Raw genomic sequence first — 15,875 nt, 5'->3', positions numbered from 1 at the left:
CTTGCAAAAGGGCAGTAAAATGTTCTTGGGATCTTTGGGAAGAAAGGAAAATGAGTAGGATAAAGATTAGTGTTGAGTGGCTGTTAATTTTTAACTTCTTTTTCCAGACAAATCCTTAAAGGAGGTTGTTGAACGTATTCTTCAAACTAGTTACTTTGATAGCACCCATAACCATCAGAATGGATTATGTGAGGAAGAGGAGGCAGCGCCCACACCTGCAGTAGAAGACACTGTAGCAGAAGCTGGTAAGAACGTGAAGATCCACTGTTTTCTGGCATGTTTTTGCTGTACTGTCAGGTCTCTTTGGATTCATCAGGCTAATGAAATTGCAAATGTAATTTTATGTACAAAGTGTTTTGAGTAGAAATTTAATTACTGGATTATCAGATATACAAGTATCTGGGCAACCTATATAGGGACATTCAACCACTTGTTAGACCCTGTTCTGAGACATGAGGATAGAAGAGCAGAACAGCATTTCTGATGAGTTCAGTAAGAGTTACTTTAGCTAGTTACTTTTCTGAACAGACCCTAATCCTTAATAGGGATCACACTGTTAAACGTCCTCAGTTACCACATCAAAAAGCTGGCTATTGTAGCTGTGTACCATCAGCTGAATGGAGAAACAGTGTCACCTGGTAGGATTTCTTTTTTGAACACATCCTTCAGCATTTGTCCAGCATGTCACTTGCAGAAAGAAGAACCAAAGCCAAAACTAAATGATTTAGAAGCTGTTTTGTGCAGATGTGAATTATTTCCAACATCTTTCCTATTTTTTTCTTGTTGAACTTAACAGTTTGCAGATTCTTAAATAAAACATTTTGTTTGTAGTATTGAAACTATCAAAGATGTAAGTTCTAGCTGCTGGAGCCCTTCCATTTTGCTGTCATTCCACCACTTAGTCCCTTCTTTAGAAGGGAGAAGCATTTGAAGTAGAGTATGTTTACACACAAGGAATTTGAAAATGTGGTTCTATACTTGAAGAAAAGATTCCTGCCTTTTTTGTCCTTTTGAACATGCTGTGGAGGATAATAAATTTGGAGGTAGCAGAATGTAATTCTTCATAGTAAGAGTTTTACGTGAATTGTTGTATTTTGGTTTATTATTTTCAGAACTTAAGAAATCTTTGTTAGTGCTTAGTTCTCTGTTCTGATGTTTTCGTTGTTCTGGGGAAGATGTTTCTTTATCTGCCATTTATGATTAAATTTGTTTCTGAGCCCAGCAGACATGTAACTATAGAAGTTATGTTGAGGCTCTAATTTCAGATCTAATTAGGATCCTACCTGCTTAAGGGTGTGTGATGAAGCAGCTCTTTCCTTAATGTATAGCAGGCTTCTAATGTTAGGTATTAACATAAGTCAAGTGTAAATGTTTATCTGTTCATTCTTACACGTAGTGGTTCTTCCTGATTACTAGCTATCTTCATGTCTTCAAAGTATATGTTTTTGGTAATGTCTTGTGGGTTGTTTTTTGTTTGTTTGTTTTCCTTCACATAAATGGTTTATTTTTCTCACAGAACCTGATCCAGCAGAAGAATTTACTGAACCTACTGAAGTTGAATCGACCGAGGTATTATTCACTGGACATACTGTCATTTTATATAGCTTTAATGCCACTTACTTTTACTTTCATACCCTTTCTTATTTTTATTTTAGTATGTAAACAGACAATTCATGGCAGAGACTCAGTTCAGCAGTAGTGAGAAGGAACAGGTAGATGAGTGGACAGTTGAAACGGTTGAGGTAAGATCTTGTGTACTGCAGGTAAAATTGTAATCCCTGTTTCCACTGACTCACAGTTCATGATGAGTTGCAGTATTTTACCCTCTCTCCCTTAACATGTATAAAAGTATATATTTAAATAGGCTTGAATTGACTACTCGCCTTTCAGTTGTATATTTAGCTCAGGAGTAATTAAAATAAAGACAATGCAGCCTGGCTAAGTATGTGGAGATGTTGCTTTGTTCAGTAGTGGCTTTTGGGAAAATATAGAATAAGGATTTGGACTTAGAAAGACTTATAATTTTTTGGGGGGGAGATTTTTTACTGTTCTTTTTGTTGTATTTTTTTTTGTCTCTAAGATGACTTTTGTGCTGATGTAGAACATCTGTTAAGACCAAATAGGAGCAACACCTCTCAGATGCTGGAGATTTATTTTTTGAGTCACTGTAGTTTTCTGCAGCACCAAATTCCAGAAGGCTACTTTTTTAGACTCTGCTTCTTTGGTGCCTTTAGGTTCTTAAAATGTTGGAGAGGAATGTATTCATCATCTCTTCAAATGATGAAAAAAGGTGTTATTTTGACATTGTTATTTATTCTGCCTGATCTTACAGTGTATTAATGAAATTTGTCTAATGGCCTTGTGGACCACTAAGAGATTTAATAATATTTAGGGTGGATGTGAAGCTTCTGTAACTAACTTTGCCACATTTGTGAAAGATTATAGTAGTACCTTCTCACCCTATTCTGTACTTCCACTTAAACTTACTCTACGATACCACTGCTATTGAATATGGTCCAAGAAAGAATGGTTCTAGGGGTATTAGGTTGTGGAATTCATAGAAGACACGGTAGTTTAATGTTGAAGCCTAATTGGCTTCAGTCTGTCTTGAAGCATAATCACATCTGTATTTATACCAAGTGTGCAGTGTAGCTCAGAGGTTTTCTGTAGTCCTTAAGGTAAGTAGTATGGATGAAGACATGAGAGAGTAGGAATTGTCATTATGATTGAAACCTGGTGTGCTTCCTTGTGCTCTTCAAGTATTAAGACTATTACACTGTTAAAAACTTGAGACACTTACTCTTGGGAATCATAATATGGAGTAGTCATAGTATGGTGGGAAATATTAAGTGACTTCTGAAGTTATGGCCGCATTATTTGTAAACAAGTAAGACAGATAAAAATTGTCCTATTCTGTGTTTCTGATTATTCCAACAGCTGTTTTTTGTGTGTTTTTGTTTTTTTTTCATGAATATATTAAATGCTTTAGAGTGATTTGGTCTTAATGTTACTTTGAGTGATAAGATTTTCTAGCAGTAATTAGGTTGGTTGTGAGTAGCTGCTAGTTTTCCTCCTGGATTCCATGTAGTCATCTGGTTGGCTTTTTTCATTTCATTTTAAAGCGTTGTAATACAAAAAGACCATATATGTACTTTAGATGGCGTTTTCAAAAATACTTTTTTTAGTCATGGGGCTTTCTTACTTGGCAATAACCCAGAATTTGCAGTTGGGGGATGATAGTGTAATAGACTGGAGCTGTCATGCTTGTTTTGCATTGTTGACAGCCTTAGGGCATACTTAAGGGAATTGTCAGAAGAGTTTCTAGTTGTATGCTAATAGTAGAGAGCTCGGCATGAAGGGACTCATGAAGAAGAACTCAAGTTGTGGCTGGCTTATACAATTGTTAAAACATCTATTTTTTTTATCACAGGTTGTTAGGGATTTGGTAAAGAGAAAACCCACCATAGTTTGTCACAAGTGTGCAAAATGTAACATATCTGTGCAAATGTGCATATCTGAGCAAGGGAGGGTCATGTGGGAAGGTGTGCGAGGTTTCTTTGAGAAGCTTTCAAAAATAAATTCTCGGCTATGAGGTTGGATTGAGGGAGCTGAAGTTTAAAGTTCAGACCAATGATAATAGGACAGGTCTTGTGGTTCACCGTGACTGCTGTACAAAATGTCTTCTGAAAGTCTTGTGAGAATCCAACTGTTTTAGGTAAATCTAATTATTTTCAACTTCCAGGTGCACATATGCTAATTTAAATCCTGTTCTACTGTAACTTTTAGCTTTGCTTATATATTTAGGAGATGATTATTAGCGAAGCTCGTGGGAATAAAGAAGCAGTAGACAAGTTCTTGTCTTTTAAAAGGGTAGTTGTAGATGTGAATGCAGATTGCAAATGATGCTTGTATATTATGGGAGTTACCTGAAAAGCGAAACTGATTAGAAAAGCAGAACTACTGCAGCTTCTTGTGCATCTCAGTCATCCTTGTAACAATCTGCTTTTAAACTTCTTGATGATGGCTGTGTTTACAGGCTTGCATTCAGCTTTCCTGGTTGCCCTATCATCTTCAGTATGGTGGTATTTGAAAGCTTTCAAACCTTATGAATTGCACAGATCAAGTCTATTGGAGGCTATAACGTTTTTTGTTAAGAACACTGTAGTAACTATGTCCCTAATGAATAAAAGTTCCTTGTATTATGTAGCTACTGTCTCAGTTGTTTCTGTGCATTGTTACCTTAAGCTGAAATTTCAGTTAGTTGTTTGTTTCTTGCTAGGTTGTAAATTCACTGCAGCAACAAACACAAGCTACATCTCCTCCAGTTCCTGAACCTCATACACTCACTACTGTGGCTCAAGCGGATCCTCTTGTTAGAAGACAGAGAGTACAGGACCTTATGGCCCAGATGCAGGGTCCATACAACTTCATGCAGGTATGGTGAAGCTCCTGTGGTATTCACAAGTGGAAAAACAAAATAGCTTCTTCTGCCTGGCTTTTAGTTACTCAAAGAGCCTGGTGTAGATCAATTGAAAAATACAGTGGTCTTAGAAGCCTTAGAGTGCTGTATGGCAGTGTCCCGTTCAAAACCCACTAATCTGTATTGCTGTACGATGATAGTGCTATTTTCATTTTTTGCTCTCTGCAGAGGAGTTGAAAAGCTGTGGACGCTGGAGTGTGTGCTGTATTGTGACTAAGTGAGACAGCTATAAAATAGCCTTTCTTTAAGCCAGCTTAAAATTTTGTACTATGAAATAATTGTACAAAACTTCGGGTAGTTTTTTGGAGGCTTTCTAAAACATAAACGTTTCCTGAAGTTTCTAGCATCTTCTAACCTCTAAAATTGTAACCAACTAGAAATGGGAATTAAGCGCTTGTATCAGGAAAAGCTTCTCTTTTTGCTCCATAAAAAAAGAGTAATCACCTTGATAACAAATGAGGCATATGCTTAAGTTCACTGGGATTTCAGTTTGGTTTGTTTGGGTTTTTTTTCCCCTAAAGAGCCAGATCATCTCTATTCTTCCTGACTGTTCTTTTTCAATTGTTATTTTGTGAAATAAGCTCTAATTTATGTATATAGGCTGAATTTTCATTCTGCTAAATACTTCTGGAATTCTTAGTATCTACATTTAAAATATATGGCAAAACTAGATATTGCCTAACTGTGGGCCTAGGCTACCTTCATTGTGACCTGGTCGGTCATTTCTAGAGTCTAAGCATCAAATCCTTCAAAAATCCAATAAACTAGATTTAATTTCTGTATCACTGTTTTTATTCTAAGGACTCTATGCTGGAGTTTGAGAACCAGACACTTGATCCTGCCATTGTATCTGCACAGCCCATGAATCCAGCACAGAATTTGGACATGCCGCAGATGGTCTGCCCTCCAGGTTTGTAATGGAAAATACTAAATATAAATATCGGGGAAGCCTGCAAGTCATCTGTTAGAAATGTTTCAGTTACTGTTATGTTGAAGGGATCATCATGAGTCATTTAGCGGTACGTTTTAGGTGTATTTCAAAGAAATGTGATTGTACTTCTGAGGCGTATTGTTTATAGATTTGGATCTTCGCTTCCTGCTAGTTGGAACATAGAATGTTTTTTAAATGGGTGAAAAAGATTTCTGCTCAGTCTTTTGGTAACTGCGGGGTTACTTTGTATGGAAAACTTACTTAGTATTTCAAACATAGTTTTGCCAAGCTAGGGGAATAATTATCTACTATGATGAGGTCTCAAATAACTGAATTAGATAAGATAGTAATGTTATTCTTGAAAAGGTTTTAGTGTACTATGTAGTAAGTGAAGTTATTTTATTTCAGTTCATACGGAGTCAAGACTTGCCCAGCCTAATCAAGTTCCTGTGCAACCAGAAGCTACACAGGTAAAATGTTTAGGAAACTGTATTTTGTAGTTAAAATTTTATTTCATTTGCTTATTTGCAACAGAAATGGCAAAGAACAGAATCGCAGTCTGTATCTGTTCTACTGACGATCAGACTAAAAGCAGATTTTATAGCTTAACTAAATAGGTTTTGTTTTTATTTTTGATTTGTTCTCTTAGGAATTTGTCCCAGCTGCTTGCTTGTATAATACTTGATACTGGAGTTAGAGAGGAGTCAGAATAAATTTGAATGCAGTTTTCAGTTGAGCTCTTGCAATTCCTGTTTAAGCAGCATTGGCCTGTTTCTGCAATGCACACGCGATATTTACCTTTTCTTCATGATGTGTCAGTTTCTTACTGATGGTTTAGTGATTACAGAATTAATAAGAACTTCCTGATTTTCTGTTATGTTTGTATAATGTCTCTTGCATTAACACAGATAGGTGTCCAGCTGATTAATAAGTACCAAAAAGAAGAAAATTTGGTGGGGGTGGGTGATATGACAAGTCAGGCTATGTCAAGATGAGGTGGGTAGTTCTCTGCTAGTTAAGAAGCAGTAAATTTCTAATGGTTGTAAAGTTTTGCTGAATACATAGTTTTACTAAAGAGTACCTATGATGCATTCCAGAGTTCTTTGATACTTGTTACAGTAGTGTCTGTGAGGATCAGTTGACTTGGAGGACTTTTGGTATTTATTTTGTCAGGTTCCCTTGGTCTCTTCTACAAGTGAGGGATATACAGCCTCCCAACCCATGTATCAGCCTTCTCATACCACAGAGCAACGACCACAGAAGGAATCAATTGACCAGATTCAGGTAAGTCAGATTTCATAGGGGTGGAAATGACTGTTTCCAGATGGGATCAGATGTTAATCTTTGTTTATATGAAAATAAATAAACTTTGTGACCTCATTTACCGATAGGTCTGATTCAGTTCATTATAAGTTCAAAATTTTGAAGGAGTCTGTCATTCATAGTGAAATGTTCACTGTCTGAAATTAAACTAAGGCCTTTCCCTTTAAGGGAAAAAAGATCTCAGTACTATTCAAAAGCTACCAGAATGTTGTCTGCTTTAATTACTAGGCTTCAATGTCACTGAATGCAGACCAGACCCCGTCATCATCGTCGCTTCCCACTGCATCCCAGCCGCAAGTTTTCCAAGCTGGATCTAGCAAACCTTTGCATAGCAGCGGAATCAATGTTAATGCAGCTCCATTCCAATCCATGCAGACAGTAAGTAGCAAATGAGTTTCGAACTATACTTTATTCTGGTAGTCATTCCTTTTGTTGTTTCTCACAGTGTTGGAATTTGTTGTGTAGTTGCATAATATAGTCTTCCATTATTCTCATTTGACTGTATTGCATTATTTCTTTCAATAATTTGAGAATTCATATAAAAAAAATGGATTGGAGCAGAGCTCTATTTTTCTAACATTATAGGTATTCAACATGAATGCACCTGTTCCTCCTGTTAATGAGCCAGAAACCCTTAAGCAACAAAATCAGTACCAGGCCAGTTACAACCAGAGTTTCTCCAATCAGCCGCACCAAGTAGAACAATCAGATCTTCAGCAAGAGCAGCTCCAGACAGGTAAACTAATTTCAGAGAAAATTAAAGTGGTCACAGCTTTGGTACAGCAGATAATCAAGGCTGTGAAATCTTAAGATAAGTAGTTATCCAGAGAGCTATAGGGAACTTCGTAGCGCCATATGGCTAAGTAAGGTTGAACTGAAGTAGTGCTTTGTGTTGAATAATGAAACCTTGCTTTCCTGCATATGAAATAGGAGGGCTAATCTCTTAAATGTTGAGATCTTGCTTTAACATTTGGTGTCAAACTAAGGTTTATAGCTCTTTCACTCTTAGATACAGAACTACATGTTACGCTTACTGAGCCTGTAATCCTTGGATTGTGTTCACAGTCCATTTCTGATGATTCCTGTGATGTGTAGATAATGTGGCATACCTTTTTTCAAGAAGCAAATAGTCTCAAGCTATCTATCCAGCTTTTGCCACTTTGATCTATGTGTTCTGTAGGAGGAAAGAACCCCCAGCCTGTACAGGCAAAATGGCATCTCAAAACCACAGTCTCACCTTTAGTTAGCACAGCTGTGTCCAGCAGAGAGAATGTAGAGTGATAGTAAAGATTTATTAGTGGCTGTCTGCCAGTTCAGACAGAAAGAAGCTCCAAAAGCAGGTTAGCTCTCATTATTTTTTACAGTATGTGTATGTTGGTGATTTTTAAAGGAATCAAAATGGCACACTGATAAATGTTACCTGCATTAGGAATATTTGTTGCTGAGCTTAGGCCAGAGGGTTCTTGGCATTGATTCAAAGTGGTACAGAGCTTATTTACCTTCATTGACATATCACCCAGTATGAAATTTGATGCAGTTCTGCAGATTAATTTTCTTCAAATGGTTAAGCATTTGTTGATGTGTTCAGTGGTACTTCAAAGCTTTGTATGTTGAGTTTGAAGATAAGCATATGTGGGAATGTCAATGGAGAAACTCAGGATTCTGTACTGTACTTTTTCCCCACTTCAAATATAGTGGTTGGTACTTACCATGGTTCTCCGGACCAGACTCATCAAGTGGCAGGTAACCACCAGCAACCTCCACAACAGAATACTGGATTTCCACGCAACAGTCAGCCTTATTACAACAGTCGGGGAGTTTCTCGTGGTGGATCACGTGGGACTCGTGGCTTGATGAATGGTTACAGGGGACCTGCAAATGGATTTAGAGGTAAACAGCTTAATTAAGCACTCTCATCTGACTTCTTTCTGGATATACTGTGTCATGATGCTGTGTGTTACACTGACCTACTGTGATTTGTATACGCTAGTAGTATCTTTGTAACCTATTGAAACTTGAAATTTCTGTTTACTTTAGCTTACTTAAGCAGCTAAATAAGCTACACTTAAGCAGATAAATTTTTGGTCATAGGTTAGACTCTGAAGATATAAATAAATTAGTCTTTTTTCTGTTCTACATTGAAAGCTGATGATTAGTTTGTGTAGAGGAAAGGCTAATTCAGGGCCTAAAGCAGTGATTGAGCACCTGGTGTGAAGGCAGGGCCAACCCAGGGAGCTTAGGTGCATGCAGTGTGATACACCTGAGCGACCAGCAGGGGTAGAGCCAGGATCCACACCTTTCCAACCCTTAAATGGGCAAGGGCATCTCTTGGTGGAGATCCCTGCCTACCTGAGGCCTTTTAAAGGTAAGCAGCTCTTTCATTTCTGCATTTGTCGCTGCTGCATTTGGGTTTGTTCACATCTGCTATAGTCAAAGAGTTTGTCACCCTGTTATCCCTTTATAGCATTACAGTTTATTGAGGCATTTGTTGCTATTGCAAGCACAAACATGGAATTATCCAACAGAACATGTTCATGAACATCAGTTGGCAAGTTCAGAGGCCAATTGATATTTCAGGAATGTTTTGTTCCCAGTTCTGTTAGAAATAGTCTACTTGAAAGAATTTTCTCTTCCATCATATTGAGAATGAGTTTGATTATACAGTACTAGAAGAACAGAAATGCAGATGTCAATAATCTGAAGGAATTTATAGGAGCAGAAGAATGATGTGATAGATCTAGATGGATAAATAAAAACATTTGTGGAGCTAATTTTATGTGGCTTTCAGTATTGCAGAGATATAGCCAGGGTATGTATGTTAGAATAGGAAAGATGCAGTTTCCTTTTTGTGTGTTAAGGGGTTAGACTAGGGAATATAGCACTTGGTGTATTTGGATCCCCTTGCCCTTTTCTCATCCTCTTAAGTGACTGGAGAAAAGAGGAGGAACTTATATAATAAAAAGACAGTTGATTAGAGTTGGCAGTACTGTGTTCACATTTGTCTGTTTAAAATCAATCTGGACTTCAGATTTTAGACTTGGGACTGAAGCCATGCTTGTGCTTGTTTCCTGCCTCAGAAGAACCTTTACTCAGTAGCAGCTTGAGTTGGCTGTTGTGACCTTGCAGGTTGCAGCTGTTAGATTTAGATCCCAGTATTACATCTAGCTCTGGTTTTCTGTTTTGTAAATTAAACCTTAAAATACTGGAGAAATGCACATAATGGTTCTTTCCTCCCAGTTGTCATTTGGGTTCCTTGTAATAAATAGTATTATTGCTGATGTTGCAAACACTTGCTTGACTTGCAGAAACAACATTACTAAATGTGTTTTTTCCTTAGATTTAGGTTAAAAGCTTTTTATGCTACCATTTAAAAAAAAAAGCCTTGTGTAACAGATTGTCATTTCCAAGTTGAAAGACTTGTATATTTCTCCTTAGGAGGATATGATGGCTACCGTCCTTCATTTTCTAACACTCCGAACAGTGGTTACACGCAGCCCCAATTTAACGCTCCTCGAGATTATTCAAACTACCAGCGGGTAAGAAAGCACTGCAAGAAATATGTGTGCATCAGCAAAAGCACAAGCGCAAGTCAATTAGTCTAAAGTTTTCCTATGACTTTTACAATGCTAATGAAGACAGAAGTTATAGATACTTAGAAATAGCAGGATTTGACGTGGCTGGTTATAATTGGGAGCGCTGTTTGGCTACGTGGTCTCTGAAGTAGCTAAGGCAAAGTTGAGTTGTGAAAACCTGAGAGAGTTCTTAATATCTCCGTGAGAAAGGACACTCAGAACTGTGATCCATTGAAATTCTCAAGCTTGTAAGGGGGCTGCCCATCTTCTGCATTTCTGATAAGTTACTCTGAAATTTGTATAGACTTCCATTATTTTTTTTTAGGAAATGTACAGTCTGCTCAAAGCTTAGTCTGACTGACTGGAAAACGACCTGCTCATCCTCAGCCATGTATTTGTATGCAGATGAGATGGCTAATTTTGATACTGTCAATTAGAATCTTCATTTTGTTGACTGCTCCTATGGGAAACCCATCTGTGTTTGACCTCTGTGTAGTTTGAAAAATTGAATACTAGTTCTATTTGCATTTGTTGTTTATATTGAAGAAAATATTGTTCTGCGTTATTAGAGCTGCTAGGTACTTGAAGGAGTAAGAGCTTGTTTTTCTCATGTTAATTAAAACTAACAGTGCAGTCTGCTGAAGTTACAGATATTTCATCAGTGTAGATGGTTTTAAAAGCTTTTTTACTGAGACCTATTAAACCAAGAAAAGCCCATGTTTTATGTCATAACTTGTCCATTTTTATGTTTCAGGATGGATATCAACAGAACTTCAAACGTGGTTCTGGACAAAGTGGGCCTCGGGGAGCTCCTCGAGGTAATTCCTGAGTAGAGTGTATTTGATTTGAGCTGAATGGAATCTTTTGATTGAATTTCTGGAGTTTGCTATTAAAGAAAGCAACCTCAGTCCTTTTCCAATAGATCACAGTTGAGCAATAAGCTTTATTTTCCCTGACTTCATAGTTGACTCTGCTTTGGAAGGAGGGATTGGACTTGGAGGGTCTTTTGAGGTCCTTTCAGGCTTGAGTTACACTGTTACCCTATGAACTACATGTTGAATGAGGAATTATTTGAGAAGAAATTGAAAAGATATTTGCTTTTGGTGCTTTCAAGTAGCAGTTAATAATGAAAGACTTGATGCTTTTTTTTTTTTTCTCTGAATCTGTTGTAATTTAAAACCTGCTTAGTTAGGTGCTTGAGTATTCTGTAAGTACCTTTTAGGTACTGAAAGGCTGCAGTTAGGTTCTATCCTTCAGGCTGAACAGGGCCAGCTCCCTCAGCCTGTCTTCCTAGGGGAGGTGCTCCAGCCCTCTGATATCTTTGTGGCCCCCTGGGCCCTCTCCAGCAGCTTTCTGTTCTCACACACTGTGAGCTGCAGACAGTCCCGTTCTTAATTAGGAAAGAATGGAAGTAAAAGGAAAGAATGACCTCATTGCAGCCTTTCAATACCTGAAGGGAACTTACTCCCAGGAGGGGAGTAAACTCTAAAGGGCTGACAATAGCAGGACTAGGGGAAATGGTTTTAAGTTAAAAGAGGGAAGATTTAGGTTGGATGTTAGGGGGAAGTTCTTCACTAGGAGAGTGGTTCGGCCCTGGAACAGGCTGCCCAGGGAGGTTGTGGATGCCCCGTCCTTGGAAGTGTTCAAGACCAGGTTGGACGGGGCCCTGGGCAACCTGATCTAGTAAATGTGTATGTTTGGTGGCCCTGCCAGGCAGGGGGTTGGAACTACATGATCCTTGAGGTCCCTTCCAACCCGGGTCATTCTGTGATCTGTGTAAAAATGTGATTAGTTAGCTTGCAGTATTTAAAATTGTGGCAAACCAATGATTGTCTTACATTACTCCAAAAATTCTAGTTTCACTCTTCAGATCTCATGAGTAAATTTTTGCATACAGCTTCATAGTTTGGGGGAAAGTATTGAGATAATGATGAAAACCATAAAGGCAATCTGTACGCCTGTGAATGTTGATGTAAAGAAACTTCTAAAAGCATCTGCAGCCCAAGTAGCAAGATTAAACCAGAACCTGTAGTTCTTTGGTTTGTGTTCTGTTTTGTTGTTGTTGCTGTATTTGTTTTGTTTCCATGCATAATTGTTGTGCCTCTCACATATTTTCTAGGTCGTGGAGGGCCCCCGAGACCAAACAGAGGGATGCCTCAAATGAACGCTCAGCAAGTGAATTAAACGAATTCACGGGATTACGTTACAACGCCAAAAACACACTGGCCAGTGTACTATACATGTTACCAGAAGAGTTATCATCTATTTGTTCTCCCTTACAGGAAGTTTGTTGTAAAGGGACTATTTTCATTACCCATAATGACAGGACTACAGTTGCCAGCTTTATATTACCTGGATATGGAAAGAAACGAAACAACGTTTACTCTGCATGTTCTGTCCTAAGCATCATCTTGAGCCTTGCACATGAGATTCAGATTCCTCACCCTTGCTAAGAATAATGCAAAAAAGGCAATTTTCAGGGTGATCCAGTCTCTCCATGGTTAACCGAAGTGGCAGGAAAAAGCAAAGACTCACTTCTGACATAAAAAAGTGATGCAACAAATTTGGATGTAATCTGCAAATTCGTAAAGAATTACTGTGGTGGCAAAACCTAACGTGACGAAACTTAACGTTCCCATGAAAGGATTGAAAAAGTGAAGTGTGGCTTGGTAGAGCAACTGCATTTCAGCTTTTTCATATTAAACTGAAGCACTGAACAGTTAAAGATGTGTAGCGATGCATATTTCCCTAAGTAGGCTTATAGCCAGTTTCTGACAAAGAAGCAGCGCCCTTAGCTACAGTGTTGCTCATCACCAGGGCCCCGTTTACTGTGGCTAAGGATTTAAGACCGCTTGCGTAACTGCTAATGTTACTGTGTAATTTTTATTTTTGAAGAAAAAAAGCTTTGATTTGGCACTTGAACCAAATTTTGCAACAAACGCGAGTTATAATCTGGATGGCCACTGTATATTTGATGTGAAGTATTTAGGTATCTCTTTGAAACACATTTAAGTTTCTTTGATAGCAATGACTTTTGTAAGGATTGGTACTCTCTATCATTCCTTATGACTTGCACATTGTCTGTCACTAATACTTGACTTTGCTGTATTATCACCTAAATAACTGATGCCGGTACTGATGGAAATCTCTAATGGATAATCATAACACTTTTGGTCACATGTCCTTTTGTCTTTCCTGCAGCCTTGAAGGTTTTAAGAAATCTCAAATGCCCGCTGCTGCTGCCCTTTTAATTGCTATCTTTTGAAAAGCACCAGTATGTGTTTGAATTGATTTCCCCTTTTAAGGGAAATGACAGCCAGCAGTTACAGTTCTAATGGTATAAGCGAGACAAATAAAACATGTTTATAAAAATTGTATCCCGAACACTGGTTTTCAGCGACTGAAACAAATCTAATGTAATGGGTTTACACCGCATAAGGTTTTCTTTTTTTCTCAATGAAAGATTTTCCTGAACAGTTGTCAAACTCTCGTTTTCTGATTTGATTATATTATATCTGTGACATGTAGGACATCGTTCTTCGTGTGGAGCCTTTCCTTTTCATCAAGGCAGTGGTGTCTAGAAGAAAAGGTCTAAGACTAGGAGCTGGAAATTACCAAGTTTTACTCAAGTTTTTACTGTATACTTGTGGTATAATCTTCGGAAAATCACTTGTGCCTAACTTTTGTGCACACGCACGCTCTCTGCAGTGGGGAGAATATATTGATAGCTGCCTCCATAGAGGTGTTGGTAGTTCTGTTGCATTTATAGCATGTGCAAGAAGAAAAGTGCTGTGTTGCTCATCATATATAATTCCTGCGTGTGGAAGGTTGACGTTAAGGAACAGCTACCCATTGTTTAACTGTTGTATACAAAACTAAAGGTTGTTTTTGCTGAGAGGTTTGCTCAGAGGGACGTTTCTACTTTGTATCGCAACTGAACTTTCAGAACTTCTTGTATTTTTTGACTTCGTTGCTGAATAGTCTGCAATTCCATACAAATAGGTGGTAATATCACTTTTCCATCTCACATGTGAAGAGCACAAACAAGTTTTTACAGAGGAGTGATAAGCTTTTGAAGATGATGCTCCACAGCAAACATTTGAATCAATGCTGCTGGCCAGAAGCACAGCAGTTGTAGTCAAGGCCTAGGAACATTCCAAACCAGTGTAGAGATAAAAACTGCAGTCCGGTAAGAAGTTGCTGTTGTGTGTCTTTTTTAGGAAGCTATTACTGAGATAATAGTCCCAATTGGTTTTCTTTTTTTTAACTGGAAAAAAAAAAAAAAAAAATAGAATACAAACCCTTTAATGCTGAACTGATGTAGGAAGCAGTTGATTTCTTTCTTTTCCTTTTTGTGTGCATCAGCTTACTTTGAAATGGTTGGTAGAATATAAGCTATTCAGCCTTTTCTGTTGCACACCAAATGCTAATTCAATAGCTAATTGTAGTTGGGTAGTAAACTTGCAGCATACTGAATTAAAGACCACTGAATTGATCAGAACATTCCGCTCAAGTTTTTATTTTGAAGCATAATTTAAATTTATTAATAAAACCCGGGTGTTTGAGAGGCCTCTTATTTGAGATGCAAAGTTGTAAGCCTTTTCGTGTATGAAAATGGTCTTTAGAATAGCTGTTCTACTGTATGCTGATAGAGGGAGATGTGTTGCGATAATAACTATAAAACAAGTACTTAATACGTGTTTAATCTGGGAATTTGCACTGACTCCTTTAATCTCAATACATGCAGCTAATAAACAGTATACTGAAAAATTGCCTCGAGTCACACTATGGCACGTAGATTCATTAACTGGTTTTCTGGCCTGTTCAGGGGGTCCATCAGTCAGCTTCATGGTTGATTGTAAGGGCCCAGCTTGTTTTCTTTGTTTGGTCCACTGCAGTGCAAGTGTGGTGCTACACGTTTTAAAAAGCTATTGAGAGAGAGGACTTGAGAGCTTTTAAGTACCTTCACTGCTTAGATGACTAATAGATCTGAGCTGCATTCGGATCAAAAGCAATTCTAGATCGCTTTCATTTAGGAAAAACAAATCTGTCTTCTGAACATCAAACAGTTATGATGGTAAGAAAGTGCAATAGGTAGCAGGTCTGGCCTGGTTCTGTTGTAGAGCCCTTTCTGGACACCAGTGAGCAAATTCCATACTTCTGTATTTAGATTCACCAATTGTTTCCATGGTAGTTAACTTTATTTTTCTCTGAATTGGTCTCTTTGCAGCATAACAGAAAGTAATGATTGTCTTCTGGCATGTGTAGCTATTACGAGAGAGGTGTTTTTATTCCTAACTGGGACTTCATTATCCAACATAGCAAGGCTGTGATAACATACAGTGTGTTTGAGAACCAGCTTTTATCGTTGCAGTCTGTAATAAAAGGATTCTTGAGTAAATCATGTGTAAAGTGGTTCCAGAGTTTCCCAGATGTTTCTGCCTAATATTGCTGTGTCTGGGACACTTAAGACCTTTCTGGACAATCTTGAGCTGCTTGTACTTAAGGTCAACCATGTCCTACTTACTTTTCCCTATATATTGGCTCTCTTCTGAAGAACAGCCCACCA

General features: G+C 38.0%; 1 protein-coding gene across 1 annotated transcript in view; it reads left to right on the top strand.

The window, feature by feature from the left end:
- CAPRIN1 (cell cycle associated protein 1) overlaps positions 1–15,076 on the top strand; it is a 28,631-nt gene extending 13,555 nt beyond the window's left edge. Inside the window, exons 7-19 of the mRNA XM_015863535.1 lie at positions 108–245; positions 1,517–1,569; positions 1,656–1,742; positions 4,280–4,435; positions 5,282–5,390; positions 5,820–5,881; positions 6,585–6,695; positions 6,963–7,112; positions 7,320–7,470; positions 8,430–8,624; positions 10,170–10,270; positions 11,061–11,124; positions 12,426–15,076. Coding sequence (XP_015719021.1) covers positions 108–245; positions 1,517–1,569; positions 1,656–1,742; positions 4,280–4,435; positions 5,282–5,390; positions 5,820–5,881; positions 6,585–6,695; positions 6,963–7,112; positions 7,320–7,470; positions 8,430–8,624; positions 10,170–10,270; positions 11,061–11,124; positions 12,426–12,490 — 1,442 coding nt within the window. The 3' untranslated portion in view covers positions 12,491–15,076. The remainder of the gene's footprint in view (positions 1–107; positions 246–1,516; positions 1,570–1,655; positions 1,743–4,279; positions 4,436–5,281; positions 5,391–5,819; positions 5,882–6,584; positions 6,696–6,962; positions 7,113–7,319; positions 7,471–8,429; positions 8,625–10,169; positions 10,271–11,060; positions 11,125–12,425) is intronic.
- The last annotated feature ends 799 nt before the right edge of the window (positions 15,077–15,875 follow it).

The sequence above is a fragment of the Coturnix japonica genome, chromosome 5 (assembly GCF_001577835.2).
Source record: "Coturnix japonica isolate 7356 chromosome 5, Coturnix japonica 2.1, whole genome shotgun sequence".
Lineage (NCBI taxonomy): Eukaryota > Metazoa > Chordata > Aves > Galliformes > Phasianidae > Coturnix > Coturnix japonica.
This window is presented reverse-complemented; position numbering and strand designations above follow the sequence as displayed.